This window comes from Artemia franciscana, chromosome 7 (genome assembly GCF_032884065.1).
Source record: "Artemia franciscana chromosome 7, ASM3288406v1, whole genome shotgun sequence".
In the NCBI taxonomy this organism is placed as follows: Eukaryota; Metazoa; Arthropoda; class Branchiopoda; order Anostraca; family Artemiidae; genus Artemia; species Artemia franciscana.
The window spans coordinates 40,998,085-41,016,498 of record NC_088869.1 but is presented as its reverse complement, the minus strand read 5'-3'; the positions used below and the strand labels follow the sequence as shown (position 1 = coordinate 41,016,498).

The 18,414-nt window shown below is 33.6% G+C and overlaps 1 protein-coding gene across 1 annotated transcript in view; it reads left to right on the top strand.

Moving 5' to 3' along the window:
* The window catches only part of LOC136029306 (cathepsin L-like), a 48,164-nt gene that overhangs the window by 19,446 nt on the left and 10,304 nt on the right, over positions 1-18,414 (top strand). Inside the window, exons 5-10 of the mRNA XM_065707572.1 lie at positions 3,566-3,696; positions 7,575-7,660; positions 9,774-9,919; positions 12,401-12,497; positions 15,452-15,567; positions 18,167-18,319. Coding sequence (XP_065563644.1) covers positions 3,566-3,696; positions 7,575-7,660; positions 9,774-9,919; positions 12,401-12,497; positions 15,452-15,567; positions 18,167-18,319 — 729 coding nt within the window. The remainder of the gene's footprint in view (positions 1-3,565; positions 3,697-7,574; positions 7,661-9,773; positions 9,920-12,400; positions 12,498-15,451; positions 15,568-18,166; positions 18,320-18,414) is intronic.

Genomic DNA, 18,414 nt, shown 5'->3' with positions numbered 1-18,414 from the left:
CGAGCAAGTCCTGAGTCGTGGGAAAAAGCATTAAAATGGTGGGATTTCGGGGATACCACACAGAAAAGAACCGAGTTCTGATGTTGCTAAGTTCAGTGTTTATTTCCAGTTTTTGGAGATGCCACTCAACTAGTCATGCTGCTATTCACCTCGTTGATAACGTAAATAATTGTCTACAAAGGAACAAAATTCCCCTAACAGTATTCTTTGATTTTTAAACAAGATTAGAATGCTAAAATATAAAAGGATCATGCACTTTCAATGGTTTGAAAGTTATTTGAACGGTAGGTTTATTAATGTTATGATTGACGACGTCGTTTCTACCCCATTTCCTGTAGCTTGTGGGGTCTCACAAGGCTCGGTGCTTGGTCCTCTACTGTATTTGATATATGTTGATACGATGAGGTTTTACCTGCCAGGTTCTTGTCTGACCTCGTTTGGTGATGACACTGCTTTTAACATTTTCAAGTCAGTGTTTCATTTTTTGATTTTGAAAGCTAATCGTGTTTTAAATCGTTCTTATATTTTTACTAGTTTAAGCTTACTCTCTGTTAGTAATGCGAATACAAGTTTTATTTTATATTCAAGAGTAGGTGAGCCCAAGGACATTAATGTAAAAAAAAAAAAATTTCGAAGAAGCCAGTAAAACAATTGCACGAGACGCGATACCTCTATTTCTACCTAGAATAAAATCTTTCATAGAAACGACATAGTGGTATTGTCGCAACGATAATTGCACAAGGAGTTGGAGCGATTCGACATTTTAACCCTTTCAGTCACGAATTATTTTCCTTCGATGGAAAATTCTAAAAACCAGACTGCGTGACACCTTGGGGTACCTAATCATCGTCAATTTTTTTTAGATTTTTTGGAGGAACCTTTCTATGTTTTCTAGCGTGTACTCAGTTGAGGACAGTGTGATCAACTTTGTAGTTTTTCATCAGATATAGTGAGTTTATTGAGAAGTTATAAAAAAATACTAGGTACAGACAAATTTCACTTTTTAATGTGGAACTCTTTGAAGCAGTTCCTGTCCTCTTCTAGACACAATGGAACATTGCATTTCAAACACATAGTGGGAGTTTTCAACACGCATGGCGAGTTTTTACACCTACTCTGGCCCTTTACTTTTTGAGGCCAATGAGAGAATGCATCATTTTTCACTGCTGAGCACGGACGCTGAAACTTCATCTTTCTTTTGCGAGATGCTGATTCGTCTACATTTTCATGTTCGTCCTCCTCACTAGAGGTGAGATTCCTTGGGTGACCCCTTCTTCTGGGGGTCATGCCTTCAGCAGACGTAAGCGCCTCTGCTATTTCCATGCGGAAGGAGAGCAAGTCCATCGAGCGTTCTGCTTTGGCCTTCCGATCAGCTACATATTCTAGCCATGAATTGCAGATGGATAGGTCGACCATGTGGAAGATCAGTCTCATGGTCCATTTCTTAGATCTAATGAATGTTCGGTAATATGATAGCATTTGATCCATCTTGTCCACTCCACCCATATACTGGTTATACAGGGATACAACTTGGGGCTGGTCAACCTGCAAGTAGGCTTTTGTTTGTTTACACCATCTGCGTACCTTGTTCACTGCTCCACTTTCAATCATATTCGATGCAAGGATAACTGATCTGTTGTCCATCCATTTCACCAAGCAGGTATCTCCACTACTAGCCACTACTTCACAGAATGATCCCCTTCCTCTCTTTTTCATGTCAGAATCAGTTTCCAGCCTAGCTCCCTGAAGCCTGTTGCCTCGTATAGTGCCTGTTCTGTAGAGGCCCATCTCACTTAGTCTTTCCAGCAAAGCCAAAGACGTAAAGAAATTGTCGAAATAAATTTTAGTAAATTCCACAAGCTGAAGTCGTCCAGCAAGATTCAAAACCATACCTGCTCCGAGGCCAAAGCTTTTGTACTCTTCAGCCATGTTCGTCTTTTTGCTCTGATAAATTTCAAAAGAGAGTACTCTTCCATCCGCATTACACAGCACGAAGATTTTGATGCCCCATGGGCAAGGTTTTCCCCGAATATACTGTTTGATATCAAGGTTTCCAGTAAAAGGGACCATCTGCTCGTCACAGGAGAGGTGCTCAGACGGAGAAATAGTCTGCGTTTTCTTCTGCACAATATCAATAATAGGTCGCACTTTCCAAAGACGATCCAAGTTATCAGGGTCTTTGGAAGTATTATCAACCAAGTGAACGAAGGACCGAAGGCGGGAAAATTTCGTTATTTGAAAGAAACAACGAAAAAAGCAATGTAAAAATTACACGCCGCTTGCTCAGTTTGCTATGCGTTGATCACACTGTACTCGGTTGAGGACACGTAGTTTGAGAAAAATCGCCTGCCCTCCAGTGTTCACGCAGTTAGTCTATTTTTGGCCACTAGATGTCTCTACTTATCTTGTCTAAGTATTAGTTGTTTATGGCCTTAGATTCATCCATATTCTTACACATAGACTGGAGTCTTACCTGGTTCTGCACTATTTTGAGATCCATCCATTCCTCAACTTCAAACTTTTGTATAAAATGGAGTTTTGAAGTTAGAACTTTCAAACTTTTTTCAGATTATTTCTTGATGAATGAAGCTTATGGCGCGCTAATTTGAATGCATATTTACCTGTAACATAAGACACTAGGTGGCAGATAATGGTATGTTCTCAACTGAGAACAAAATGACTGAAAGGGTTAAGAGTGTTTCACCGCCACAAATTTTATTAATTTTATATAATGCTTTAGTCCACCAATATATCCCATATGGATGTGTGTTGTGGTCAAGCAAGTTTTATTCAAATTTTAAAGGAGAACAAATTCTTCAAAACGAAGATGTAAGACTTATTGGTGGATGCTTGGAAAATGTTAATGACAATGATCCATGTTATAATAAACCTAAAAGGCTTAGGGTGACTTCGTGGCTACCAAGCAGGAATATTGTCGTGTCAGGTATTTCATGGTCTTTACAGAGAAAATAAATCACTTCATAGTTATAGTACCCGCAATGCTGATAATCTAATCACTGAATACAGAAGTGGAACTAGACTAGGTTTTTCTGTCAGATATCTAGGTCCTATGGTTTGGAATTCTCTACCGTAAAGCATATGGGTGGTGGGGCACCTTAGTTTATTGAAGAGAAAAAAAAATATTTGGGGTCTTGGTTCATAGATGATTTTTTGTTTTGTTTTTCCTTTTCTTTTCTCTTTTTGATTTTTGTTTATTATTTTTCCCCCATTTTCATTATTAGAGATCGGTCATAATTTGGTTGTTTGTTTATCATTATTTATTTCGTTTGTTTGTTTTGTTCTGTTTTTAAGAGTTTTGTTTGTTAAGTGTTTGTTGTAAATGCGGTCGCCAGTTTCAAGTGCTGTTATATCTTTCTTTTGGCAGCCACTTAGATTAATGTTCTGTGTTTTGTCATTTTGCAATTAAATGAATTAAACTGAAAAGACACAAATCACGGACCCGTGAAATTTGGTATGATTGTTTTTTTTCAATTAATACTATATTACGAAAATAGGAACGTCAAGAATCTGCGAGAAAAGAAATTTACCGGCTTCCTCTTTTTAGGAAGTTAAGAACTCGAGAAACGAGAAGAAAGAAGAAAAGAAACTCGCAAGAAGGTTTAAAAAGTTTTTAGCTGAACATAAAAAGCTTTATTCCAGCAGGCGTGAGATGCAACGTCGTTTCGAAATCTATAGGTATTTATAGCTATTACAGCTGTTATTTTATTACCTATAAATGCTGGTTCTTAGTGTAAAATATGGATATTAATAACGGGGTGAACTTGCAATGCTATGTCCTTCAGGGCTGGTGTTCCAGTCCGTTGTCGCAATTATTTGGTTTGGAACGGGGGTCAGCTGAGTGACTAAGTAAGCTCATCTTGAATTGACCCAGCTCGAAATGAGTTTCTGGAAAAACCTGGGGAAGGGAACCAGAAAAGGTATGCAACAGCCCAGGATAGCCGGTTTCCATGACATTTCCTGGCTGAAAGGCTATGACACGGAGATTAGCACCGTCGGTATAGACTGTAAAGTCTAGTGCCGTTTCTTTACCTTTTTCAGTTTCCGGTTTGTCAGTGTTGCGATGAAGCATTCTATTCTGCCCAATCATGATGCGTTTTGTAATGTTTTTTTTTTTTTTTTTAATCATGGTTTTACGGCTGAATGTGGTTGAGCAGACACTCAACAACCGTCTCAAGGCTGAAAATTTTATTTCAAGAAACCTGAAAGACATAAAATGTTAATTGCACAACAAAATTGAATTAAGTGTGGAAGTGCAAGGAGCAGAGCGAGTATTTACCGATTCGATAAAATTACAAAATTCTGTAATATCGAAGCATTCCATCGCCTCCACTACAGACACACTGTTTGCCATTCTTTCATTTCTACGTTAGACAGGGCTATACTGCTCAGGGAAAAGATGACTTTTTGCCTCAACCGTGGAATGTTTTACAAAATCTAATTGTTACTTGAGATGGTCAGTGACCTTAAAAGGAATTAAAAATGAGGGATTCATTTTAGAATTTATTAAGAAATACTTTGAAATTTACCAAAAAGAATGGTCAGATTTGACATAGCTTCCGCGAAGAAAATTTTTTTTTTCCAAAAAATCAAAAATATTTTTCTCAAATTTCACTCAAATAAAAAGTGGGCTCGTATTTTAAGATGGTTGCAATAAGATAATTTTTCAGTGTTTTTTATGCGCTTCTATGGTAATTTCTTCTTGTTTTCTTAGACTCGATGCTCCACCACAACCAATAGAACATATTATAAGTTTTAGTTAAATCAAAGTGTCAGGTCTATTAACGGGTATGAGAAATTTGAATGGTAAACAATGTTTTTTTTTTCTTTTAAATTGCCAGTGGATCTTCGATATCGAATATTGGGAAATGAAGATGAAATTCAGTTTTTTGGTTGTAATATGTAAATTGTAATTCTTACAGTTAAGATAGAGTTCTAAGTTGTATAGGTACGCTGGATTCCAATCCCTCTAGTTTTTGTTTGGTATTGAGGGGGGGGGGGGGGGGGGTTGGCAGTGGTTCAAAATATAAAAAAATCCTTCCTGAAGCGTTTTGATTAGTCAAAATTAGAAACAAAGGTCTGTTTAATCATAAAAAAAATAAATGAGTTTGATTTCAATGATTCGCTCTTACTTGAGTTTATATTATAGTTTTATATCATATATAATTATGAGTTTAAATATTTTATATTTATATAATGATTCGCTCTTACTTGAGTTATAAGCCTCAATATCAAGCAAGTCAATGTTGAAGTCACCGTAGTGTTTCTTTGTGCTTATTTGGATCATCTCGAACCCCTGCTTGTCGATTGCTCCCATGTAGGGTGCAAGACTATCATGCTGACATAACTCTTGACGTAACTTTGATTTAGAGATTTCAGGGGGCTGAGAAACTGAAATTATCAAAGTCAAATTTGTATTAGCACTTTTTTAAAATAGTCGTACAGATTTTGGTTCCCTATGTCAACAGTACTATAAAACTCCTCGTGGTACAACAAGATCCCGTAACCGCTATATATTAGAGGCTTATAACCTCTATGTATTAGAGACTTAAACCCAAAATTTTGAACTGTGAATTGAAGCTCAAAATACAGTTTATATCGATATATGTAAAAACAACAACCAAACCATACATAAGGCGGCTTAATTTAAACATGCAATATCGAATATTCTTAAAGTACCAAGGACACTAGTAATGAATTCTAATTTTTTAAATTGGTTTAGTGGAAACTTGAAAAACCAAATACATCTAAAAAAAAGAATTTGAACCATCCTGGAACTCAATTTTTATGTGTTACAAACATGTAGGCAGTTTTAACACTTAGTGGGCGCCAAATTTAAAAGTAAAGAGCATGTGTGAAAAATCAGCAAAAAAACAAGCGAAAAAATATCTCACCATGGAACTCTAGAATGTGCAACTTTCCTGATCGCTGGAGCAAAGGACAAACGGTGCCATTAATTGGCAGTAAACTGGGTCAAAAAATTGTGTTTGAATGATTGAAATTATGCAAAAATATAACCCAATATCTCATTACCAAATAAAGGTTAAAAAGAAATGTATATAGCATTGAACTGTTATAAATCTGAGCTATATATTGATGTGTTTAATTTTTTTTTTTTTATTATTTTTTTTTTTTTTTTTTTTTTTTTTTTTTTTTTTTTTTTTTTTTAATGAGAAATTTTAGATTATTAATTAGTTGACTTACCTACAGGAGCACATTTTTAGAAAGACTAAGTAGGCTAACTTATTTTGTTGTTTTTTATTCCTTTAGTTGACTATTGACTTATCAAGAGAGTCGTCTTTTCTTCTGTTTCGAAAAATATCATTTTTCTTACTCATTTTGACATATTCCCACTAGCCTATATTTGTCCAATTGCTAACGGTTGTAGTACCCTATTGATTGTTGGAATGCTGGACTATATGATGTTCGGTTCAGTTTCCTGTATAAAGAGGAGAGGTTTTCGCTTTTTTTTCGTAATTCAGCAAAGCAACTAGGAGAAACTTCACGCAATGAAAAATATCCTAACATTTATGTAACAACCAAAAGAAGAATCGTGGAAAATCCCTTCCGGAAAATGTGTTTTGATAACTGAATAAACGATTTCTGTCAAATTTTTGTGGGCCTAAAAAATCAGCTACACAAACATTCGAGAAGCTAACTGACGCCTTGGGGACAAAACTTTATCTACAGCGAGTGCGTCCAAATGGCATAAACAGCTTCCCGAGTAATGGGACATATCTGCAGTTACTAGCCAAAACATTTCTTAAGTTCACGAAGTGATAGAATGAATGTTTATGCAGTGAGTAAGCTAGTTAGCGTGAATACAGAAGCTGTTATGATTCCTTTCAAGTGATTGTTCGACTATACAATTACCAATAGCGGTGCCTTAATAATTTGTGCGTGGACACGCTAGAATGCGTAAAGAACGAGCCAATTTTGTTCGAGTTGGTTGTTACTTGCGATGAAACATGACAGTTCATTTACTACCCTGAAAATACATGGCAATCAATGATATCCAAGTCTCCAGGATCCTCAACACCACAGCTTGTGTTTCAAACCAATACCTGATAGTTTTTCAAGGTCAAAATTCAAATCAATGCTGATTGTCTTCTTTAATATCGATTGAACTTTAATGGTTACTGGGTTCTAAGTGGTCCCAGGAGAAACAATATAGATGAAGGCCATAACAGTGCTGTGAGGGGTGGCTGTTTCACCAAGACTATGCTCTTGTTTACAAGGAACCATAAGTGAAGTAGTTTCTTACCAGTAAAGTAACTAGTGTGATAAACCATTCAGCTGATTTGACTGCCCTTTGTTTTTTAATTTTCTAAAGTCAAATTAGTGGTGGTCGTCTTTTAGTATTTGGATCTTTGCATGAATATTTTATGATTATCATTTCGAAACTTTACATTCTTTTACGTTAGTTTCTTTTAATTTTCTCTACTTTTATTTTACTAAAGTAGTTTCTGCGTTTCAAATTTGAAGTTGTCCGAAGTTGGACCTCATTCGCAAATTCTGCAATTAACTTTTGTAAACTTGTTTTGTTTCTTTTCCAGGCAAAACCAAAATATTATTAAAGAACTTCAAGAAAACGAACAAGGAACAGCTGTTTACGGAGACACGTTTTTTGCCGATTTGACACGTAACTTTCATTAATTATGTTTTATCATTACAAATTTGTTGATTAGTTGTGAGTGTAATATTAAAAGAACTTCCAAGCAAAACAAATTTTAAATGAAAATTTCTTTACGTAATAATGTGTTCTAAATTTTTTTTTTCGATACATGCTTGAAACCCTTGTATACTTAGTTGATAATTTCCATTTGAAGATTTTCGTTTTAAATACGTCCCAAATAATTTCTGTACGAAATTATTTGTGTTTGTTGACATCCGTTTCCGAATATCAACAAAATTGTCGCCGCCATTTTTTCACAACAACAGGGATTATAGAAACTTGCTTCAGAGGTAGTTTTATACAGGGTTGCCGCATGGTGCGGTGTAAATGATGTAGATTTCCAGTCTATGTTTTGATTAAAAATCATTCTTTGGCGCCTCACGAGTAAAACAAAATTTGTACGGGTTAGCTTATAATACTGTCCCGTAATCAAAATATCCTGTCTTTTACAAAAAAAGAAGCAAAATTAATAGGTTTTGACTCTTTTTAGTCTTATAATAAACTTTCGGTCTTCCTTCACTTATTATTATTTTCCGCTTTAAGTACTTTCACCATAGTATCAGAATTGACTTTCTTTTTGGTTGCAGAAAGAATCTAAATTACTTAGTAGCTACTACTTTAGGTAATTTCTGTATTTCATAATACTAAAAAAAAAAAAAAAATCTTAACGATAACGGTTAATGGTCTTTAAATAGATTCTAAGATCCCATCCTCTTTATAATCAACATCTTAGCAAAAAAAGGAGAAAAAAAATTCAAAAAGGGAGAACCTTTTAGTAAATATTTTATAAATGCAGTGTACACAAATTGTAATTTAATTGTGGAACCATGTCTGGGACCTTTTTTTTCTACAAAAAAAAATCAAATTACTAACACATAGCCTATTGAAAAAAAAAAATCAACTTACATCAGTAAATAATGGTGTTCATGTAATTAGTAAATAACGGTGTTCATATTTTAACTGAAGCTCTACACTCCACTGTGCCGTAACAGAAACATATTAAGCAGTAAAGAACAAACTGAACAGGAAAGACCTGGTAAACTTATAATTTTCAAATAATAAGCCTTCTTCTTCGAGAGCCTTGCAACTAAGAAATACTATCAATTAACTAATGCTGACACAAAAATTTTTACTTTGTAAGCTAAATGGAGTCATGCTTAGGAAACTACATTTTAATTCCTCTTCGGGTTCAATATAAAACTTTAAAGAGAAGTATTTGCGCAGAACTTGCTTTGAGAGAAGCTCAGTTGTAAATTTGGATTTGAAAACGTATTATGTGACAAACTTATGAAAATACTGGAAGATTGTTAAAATTTGAGATTCTGAGTGAGGAGATTGGAGGATGTACAAGAAGACTAGAAGTAATGAGAATTTTCGTATGCGGGTTTACATAATCATTCTAATTAGTTTGTCTGAAACTGGCATTCACTTTCGCAATATTTACTTTAAAACAAATTTAAATTAATTTTTCCTAAAATTTAACAAATATTGGCAATTGGGTTCGTATCATTATCATTACATTCATAATCTACTCTGAAGATTTTTTCGAATAGGTTTTTTTTATGCGTGTTTTGACATGGAACGACTCAAAATACGCGTTCCGTTCTATGGTCTGTTCTATGTTCCAAATTTTTTTTTTAATGTATCGATGGACTATTCACAAAAAAAAGAAGGAATCAAAGAGATTGATTAATATTTAGTTAGATTTGGTTTAGATTATTCTGAAGTCTTTGGATATTGTATACTAAATAAATTCTTAACCTGGGGAAAAAGTTAGTTAAGCATATAATTTAGGATTGGAGAGAAAACATACTAAAATGCTGACAATGTTACAATGCAGAGAAAAATATTGGCTGCGTTTGTATTGTTCTCTGTCAAAAATTAAATACTTTGGTCAAACGAGATGGGCTAAATTGTCCGATTAGGGGGCGATTTAAATAGTTCTATTATAAAGGGCTAAAAAGAAAACAGGATGTAACATGGGCTCAATCATTTGTAGTAAATTAGGTAAGTTCAACCATTCTAGTACGAAACAGTTCGCCTTAATTTTTCTAATTATTCTTATATATTTATTATTTAGAGGAAGAGTTTCAATATCACAAGGGCTTAAACATGTCTTACAAAAGACAAGAAACACTTTTAAAGAAAGCAGTAATTCCTAAGCAATCTGCTCCTGAAGAATTTGATTGGAGAAATAAGTCAGCAGTCACGCCTGTGAAGAATCAAGTAAGTTTGGATTTTGAGGTTTTACAACCCGTTTACGCTTATCATAGTCAATACAGTGACACTGATTTAGTAAGAGCCATCTGCCTCGAACATTATTTTTCTTGCTAAATTTTGTCTTCTGTCTCGTCATAAAATGTGGAGGATCATAGCAGTTAAGAGAGGGGAACTCATTCGATTGTAAATTTTGAGATCAAAGATGCATTTAGTAGAAAAGTTAGAATGTAATTCTCCTCCTGAGGCCACTCCCCCCTTAAAAATATGATAAATGATAGACACAAAGTACCTTCTTTGCTTGAAGCTGAACAAAGTCACTTGGAAACTCGGATCATTTTTAATAACAATCGTTTAAGGAGGCTATATCACAATCTAAGGGGGCTAGTTAATGAGTACAAAGGCTATTTAACCATACAACAATATAATTCGTAGCTGTTGTTATGTCGCTTATATGGTTGATTATTTAATCGAAACTGGCTTTTAATAAAACACGATCATGGTTTTCATGATGCATGTTTTGGTTCCAAGGGGAAATTTCCATAGTCAATGGTTGTATGTCTAAAAAACAGAGGAACGATAATAACACATTTTATTTATATTACACAAAGTGTAAAACTAAATCTTATTTATTAAAAAACTAAATACTAATTTATTAAGCCGAATATTTTACTACCACAAGAGATCTGTATACATATGCATCGATTTTTTTTTTCGATTGACCGAATTACGAATTGTTTTGCCATGGATTAATGGAAGACAAACATACCCAAAAAAGTTTAGATGCAGCTCAGTTCCCACAATTACAGTGAGAGAATTGAAATACCTTCCAATAAGCTGGATAGAAGTCCAAATATATATATATATATATATATATATATATATATATATATATATATATATATATATATATATATATATATATATATATATACATATATATATATCCCCGTCGGGCCCCAGCACGCTTCTATATATGGATTTTAATGGTTGGTCGTCTTCTAACCGCAGACATAAAAGCTATGTAGCTGATTTCGACACGAGCCCCGGCACTCGGTAAGTAGTAACCTCAAAATGAGTCAGATTTGTTTACTACTCTTTCCTAGGGAAAATAAAGGGCTCAGCAGTGAATACATAAAATGTTGAGGGTTCCCAATAACTTATAATAAAGAGTTGTATTGTTTATGGCATCTTTGTAGGTTTGTACTGGGTTTTTGCGCCACATTTTGTTCGTGTCAAATTCAATTTCGGATTGAAATGGAATTTCTTTTGAAGCGTTATGTAAAAATAATAATGATTTGTTATAATGTTTGAAATTCAAATTTTTGAGTATCGCTGTGCTCGTCCATTTCTTGTATATGCCTTTGAAATAAAATCAGTGTTTTATAGTGTCGGTCTCATGGGTTAACATATACATATTTTCAAAAGAAACATGTCGAATAGACAAACAGAAACATGATAGTTTGCAAAACTTATCAAAAGTCGCTTCATATTCGTAGTAAGAAATATCTTAAGGGAAAAAATATTTTAGCCTTTTTCGTATGATCCTTTAATGGAATTGTATTATCGAATTTACTTCTACTATTTACTGTTTTTTTTTTCAACCGTCCTTGAGGTATCACAAGCTACGGAAGCAGCTAATTATACTTGAATCGGAAAACAAGCCTAGTGGCAGTGCTTCCTAGTGTGATGAGCTGCTGTGTCAGTCCACGAAAATGTAGGTAAGGGGGCAGCTTTTTTCAATGAAAATACTAAGGAAAAGATAATTTACTAAATCTAGACAAATACCCCTCCCCCTTTTTTTATAATATTTGAATGCCAAACATATGATTCCATAATAAATGTATGTCCCTGCAAAAAATAAATTTCAAGTGTCGAGTTCGAAGAGTCGTGTAAGTTTATCAAGCCGAGTGGCCGAGTTTCTATCGACTGGTCATGATTACAAAATATTTTTTTGTCTCCTTTTATTAGTCCCAAACTTTTAAACCAAGTATTTGTCTAAAAGGAGTAGACCAAATACTTACTATTATCAATGAGACAACCGAGTTGCTTCAAATTGCTATCGCCGAAGATTTTCTTTTTTTTCCCAGAAATAGTTTTCATTCTGTTTAGAACGACGTTGAGAAAATGCAGAGAAATCATTAGAATGTCGTTTATATGATTCCATAAGAATAATCCCTGTTTGAAAGTGGAAGCAGCAATTGAAAAAATAGGGAATAAAGTCTCGTTTTTATTCAGTCTCGAAATATTTAGATATTATTTTAGACTACAATAAATTTTGAAAATGATTTTTTTTTAATATTTGTTTTTAACAATGACTTTTAATGTTTTGGTTTAGAACTTGGTCACATAGTTAATTAAACCAATTGTTTTACGATTGAATTTTGCGAGAGAAAGGTTAGGATAATAAAATTTACGCGCATGGAGAATTTAGAACTGGAAGTTTCATTTAATCGAATATCAATTTACCTCTGGTTTTACTTGTTTTAGGGTAGCTGTGGCTCTTGTTGGGCATTTTCAGTTACTGGCAACTTAGAAGGTGTCTATAGCATTAAACATGGAGAATTGCTTTCATTCTCAGAGCAAGGTAAAGCTATATTCATCCTTTCTTGTTCTTTTTTCTAACATCTTCCTCTTCATCTATAATGTTTAGTACCAGGAGACCGAGTTTCACTCTATGGAAAGAAATAAAGAGAAATCCATAGGATGATTATGGTATTAGTTTCAGTGTTTAATTTGTCTTCGGAACGGATTAATTTCAGCTTCAATAAAATATCAGTATCAATGGTCTTTAAGTAATAGTTACCGGGATTTCCTCCATGACATCAGATTAACTTGGCATGTTATGGGAGATATTGAAGAATTGTCAAATATATGCTATCTGCTTATTTTGGAAGTACGGCGTAAATTTATCTGTAAACAATTCTAAGGATGTTGTATGGTGCTGGAGTGCTTAGTTAATGTATGGTATTGCAAGACTTTTCGTGTTTTTGTTTTGATAGTGCTCTTTGAAGATATATTCATTTATGGTTATTTACTATGAAAGTGTTTGTTCCGCCATAGTTTTGGTCGCTGGAATTTTATTCTATCTCGCAGTAGATGTCTAATCCTTGTGTAATTTGATCCCAAAACCTAAAATATGTTTGAAATTCAAATTCTTGAGCATTGGTGTGTTTTTTTTCAAAGGCATATACAAGAAAGGGATGAGATTAAATGAGTTCGGGGGGGGGGGTCGGCCTGATTCTTCCCATCTGCGGTTTAAGGTTTTCGGGTTTATGTTGCTTTAAGGTCATTTTTCAAGAATTTTTCGGCAAATCTTTGCCAGTTGTTTCTTGTTGCTTCTGCAAACAGGGATAAATCTCACTCATGTATTAAGGTTTGATATTGAGCATATATAATGGTTGATTTAATGAGGAAAAGCCAAGGGAATTATACCAAGAATTTTGGTGTTTGCTAATTGAATAACTTGCAAAGTAAATATTTGTTTTTGTGCGTATGGTATATTATTATGCTATTAATAGGCAATCTAATAAGTGATAGTAATCCTTATGCATAATAACGGAACGATAAAAATTCCTAAGAATCATTAAATATTGACTGGCTTGTAAGGTTGACCTGTTATACGTTAATTAGGAAAATATGAAGGAAAAGTTCAGACTTGTGGCCTCTCAAAAATGTTAAGATTGCTGCAATTTTCACTGCAATATCTATTATTTTCTTTTATTTACGAATTTATGAAGTTGTGTCTCGTTCCTAAATGCATGCCATCTCCTGGCTAAAATCTTGCTTACGGCTTTGTGGTGATTCTGGATTTTTTTTTATTTATAATCATGACAAGTTCAAAGCTTAATAAAGGTATATCGCAACAGTGAGAAATCAGTTTGGCAAAAAAAAATGTATTACATCTAAACTGAATAAATATATTACCCTAACTTCATCAGTGTATTGAAAACATGGAGCTTTTTTTATGGTGTATGTTTATTTCTGTCTTTTTGCTGTTGCATTTGTGATTTCTTTTTTTCATTCGAGTTATTTATAAATACAACATGGTTTCACAAAGAAACCATTTCCTTTTTTCATTATGGCGTTTGATGCCAAAATGTTGCGTTCAAGCGTCTCTAATTTCAATCAGCAGACGATTTATTAAAAGGGAATTGGGAAAAATATGAGCTTTCCCAAACTGATGACCTATCTAGATCGTCTTTTTTGAGAAAAAATATATCAGTCTCTATGTATAGCTATTGCTCATTTAATAAGATAGGTAATCTCTAGGTAATCTCTTCGTATTCGTTGAATACCACAGTCAAACTTTTCAAGAAAGAGAAGTGGTAATTTCGAATTCTTTGATTTGAAGTAAATCGAGAATTTTTTCTGGTTAAAGAAAAGAGAAGAAAGAGCTGTTTAACGACGGTAAAATAATGTACGCACTGCAATAACTTGCTTGCACCTTGTTAGCGAGCATACGATTATAAGATGGATTATCTGACTCGGACATCTCTGGTACATATTAAGAATATCTTTCTTCTATAAAAGGTTTTGTTTTTCCCTCGAATTAGCTAGAAGGTGCATTATTCTCTCTCTCACTCGCATTTGCAACTTCTTTAGAGTTTTGGCTGTCAATGATATGTTGGCCTAGAAGTCTAAACATGCTACCTTGCTCTACTTCTTCTATCATATTCAACAAGAATAAATGTCCTAATTTTGTAAACATAGCTAAACTGTTTAATATACTGAATTTTATCTACACCAATATAGATGTAATTCACCAATATACTGAATATTTTATCTACACCAATGTGTACATACCTGTACATACGGGGTAAGGGGAAGGATTTTCCTCCAAGTTTGGTTGGGAGGATCTATATGTCTCCTGTTAAAATTTTGAAAAAGGTATATGCAGAGAGGGGCACCTTTACCACCTCCCTTCCTTGAATAACGTCGTTTTTTTCCTCACAGAACAGGTGTAAAATTCGAGGCTTTTTAGTTTCACTGATCGTAAAAAAAAAGAACAAAAAAAAACAGGACTTCTAAGCTTGAGGTGTCATTGAATTTAAACTTATTTAGATTTAGTAAATTTTCAACAGGAATGGTATTAAAAGAGAATCCATCAATTACGCAGTCTTTCAAGCCCAGATTTTGGCTTTCTTGGTGCAGATGAGTGTAGTATGCTAAATATTTGCTGGTATGTGTCGATTTTATTTTTGTCTAGTAAGGAAAAACTAATAAGTAAATCATAATATCAAAAGTTAAATTTAACAGTTAATAATTTAATTTATTTTTGAAAAATAAATTATTAGTTTTTTGGTTGATATAGACTAAATTTAGTCAGTTTAATCAAACCTATTGAATTTTAGTCATAATAGTTAATTTGAATGGATTTTAATCAAATTTAATATTCCATTATAAATAATTTTTTGCGATTTATTCATGGAACTAAAAGCATAAAAGTGAGATTTTGAGAATGTGTATAAGTTTTACTTTGATTAGACCTACATACGAAATAAATCCAAACTAGAGCCTGATTTTAGGTTTTTGTTCTAGAGTTGCTTGACTGTGACAAGCTTGATGGGGGATGTAATGGAGGACTTCCAGAAAATGCTTACAAAGCCATTGAAGATTTAGGAGGACTTGAGACAGAAGACGATTATCCTTATAAGGTATGCCTTAAGTAGCAGTGGGAGAGCCTGGGATTTATCCTTTAACAGCACCATATAAACAAATAAGGTTTGATGGTTTCCCAAACTGAAAAAAAACAACAATAAGTTAAAAATAAAAACATTTTTTTCAAAACAGACGGCAACAGTTCAAAATATTCTCTTTCTCGATTTCTTCTCTTTCTTGGTCATTTTTGTTTTATGTCTAACAATAGAAAAACGTAAAAAAGCATTTCAATTTCCAATAATCAGGCTATTTGCGCTATGGCTGTAAAAAATTAATATAAAATAGATTCTTATTTCCAATTAAAATCCAGTTGTCATCAAGCCATGGCTAATTAGGTGAAAAACCAAGACAGGAAGTACGAGTGAGAGGCAAAGCTGGAATAAGCCTTTTTCAGAATTGTATAAAAAAGATATCATTTAACTTGTTGATAGATAGTCTATTATTCATCCATCCATCCTGGGGCAGAACTATTTGAATTTCTATGAGCCATTTCAAATATAAATAAGAAACATAATACTCGGTGATTAAGATAAAAGCTAATTCAAAAAGGCGGAAGAAAGTTTTCTAAGAAGTACCCAAGTACCTTTGAGTAGGCATTTAAATTCCCCAAAAAAGTTGGCTCAGTGGTACACTACTTTAAATCATTGCACCTGCCAGTTAGTTGAAATAAAAACTCTTCTCTATAAGGTTAGACTCTGCTGCTCTGCTAACAAAGATAGCTTATTTTAAGATTAGGTAACTGTAAAGGATTTGTAAATTAGGTTTGTTGCCATATTTCAGTTGTTTATTTATGACAATTCTTCCATTTAAGCAATATTTTGAAACCTAGAATTTCCAGAATCGTTGTACGAACTTACATCCTCTTCATTGCTGGACACGAAGATTCAAATTTAAATTTTATCTATGATTTTCGCTGATTAAAACTTGCTTTCATTTTAATGATTTAGAACTAGGGCAGTCGTCAAAAGAAACATCTGCCCATATTATTTAAAATCAAAAATTCAGGGGGGTGGGGGAGGGGGAGGTTGTTTGTTAATGAATGCAGCATGAAAAAATTAGTAAAATTAACAAACGCACGACCTTGTAATTGAACAATATTGTTATTTAACATTCAAACGGATAATTATCGGTCCTTATGAAGTCGTGATATTCTTACTCCTTTTCCAACGACGACGCATTGATGCAAAGAAAATGAGTCCCCCCAAGCAAAGAAAATTCAACCTTGAGAAAACGATAGAAGCTTCCAAAACAACTACTTTCCTTTTCAATTTAATTCCGCTTTAATTCATTGAGGTTTATTGTATCAAGCTCGTGTCATATAAATTTGGGTGAGAGCTTGTCCGATTTGTAATTTGCCTGGTTTTCTAAAGGAAAATGTAATATGAAAACTAGCTATCTGATATGGCCCAACTATGAAGATTTTTTTTTTTTTTTTTTTTTTTTTTTTTTTTTTTTTTTTTTTTTTTTTTTGAATGTTCTCATCATTTGAAGTTTTTCCTGTTTTATTGTTAAATGTTTCAAGCACCTTTTATTTTTCTTGAAGTAGAGATCTCTACCTCAGTGCTTTCACGAAGGGAGGGGGGCTAAAGGGTAGACAGGTCCCTCTTAAGCTTGTTAATACCCGCCTGTAATAAGTCTTGATCTTGCTCTCTACTATCGATAGAAAAAGCATCTTTTTTCTCTAATAAAAATTTAGCCGGATGAGGCAACATAGAAAAGAAAAGCTAGTACCAAAACTTCAGTATTGAAAGGCCTTGAAATTATAATGGCCTTTATATGTTTTATTTGTTCGTATTACAATTACTATAAAATGGGGAATTGTCAGAATTAAAGAGTTGCTGGAAAATAGACTTTCCAAAAATACGCCCTTTTCGCGTTGTTTTTGTCGTAAAAAGGAAAAAATAATATTTGAATATTTTCTCTTTAACCCCTCTTAGGATGACCACAAAACTTTAACTGCTAATCGTTAATAAAGTTCAAATCTAAACTAATTATTTCTGTCACTTATATGATTTTTTTTTCGTTTTGAAAAGCAGACTGTGCTCAAAATATACTGAAGCTAGAAAAGGAGTGAAAACCCTGGCTCAAAGTCAGGTAAAAATCCTCATCCAGCACTTTATCGGAAAATTTCCAATCTGGATATTCAGTTCGTGCTACTACTCCAGAGTTCGGCTTATGGGTTTCATGCAAAAACTCACATTTTCTTGGCATGAAGAAACGTTTCTCAGACAAGGAGTTTACTTGCCTTCGTCATTGAAACAGTGCCAGGTGCATAGTAGTTATCGTGTGAAGCCAATAGCACAACAACCAGTGAACTAAAATATACTTAATTAAGAATCTTATACTTGCTGTTTTTTAGTAATTAATTCGTAATAAGAAAAAGGTTAGCTTGTTTTCTACTCAGTCTAATATTTCAGCTCTGTAATAGTGTTAGAGGATTTTGTTGTTCCTTGTTTGTTCGTTGACATGAAGTAGTGAGACACGCCGAAAGATTGTTGACCTGCCAGTGTGACGCTTTAGTGACTCAGTCGGGCATGGCAGAGTCGAATTTTCGTTTCTCACAGATTATTTGTTTGTAAAATTTTATTTATATAGGGTCGTGGAGGGCAGAAATGTAGTATCGATTCATCGGAGCAGATAGTTAAAATAAAAGATTTTTTGGAGATTTCTCAAAACGAAGAAGAGATAGCCCAGTGGTTAGCTGAAAATGGTCCTGTTAGTGTTGGAATAAATGCTAATGTTATGCAGGTCAGTAGGTTTCTTTTTTTGTATGTATTTCATTATTTAATTTATCTATAAATATATATTGTTTGCTGTTTTTAACTCATTTTTATTAATTTTTT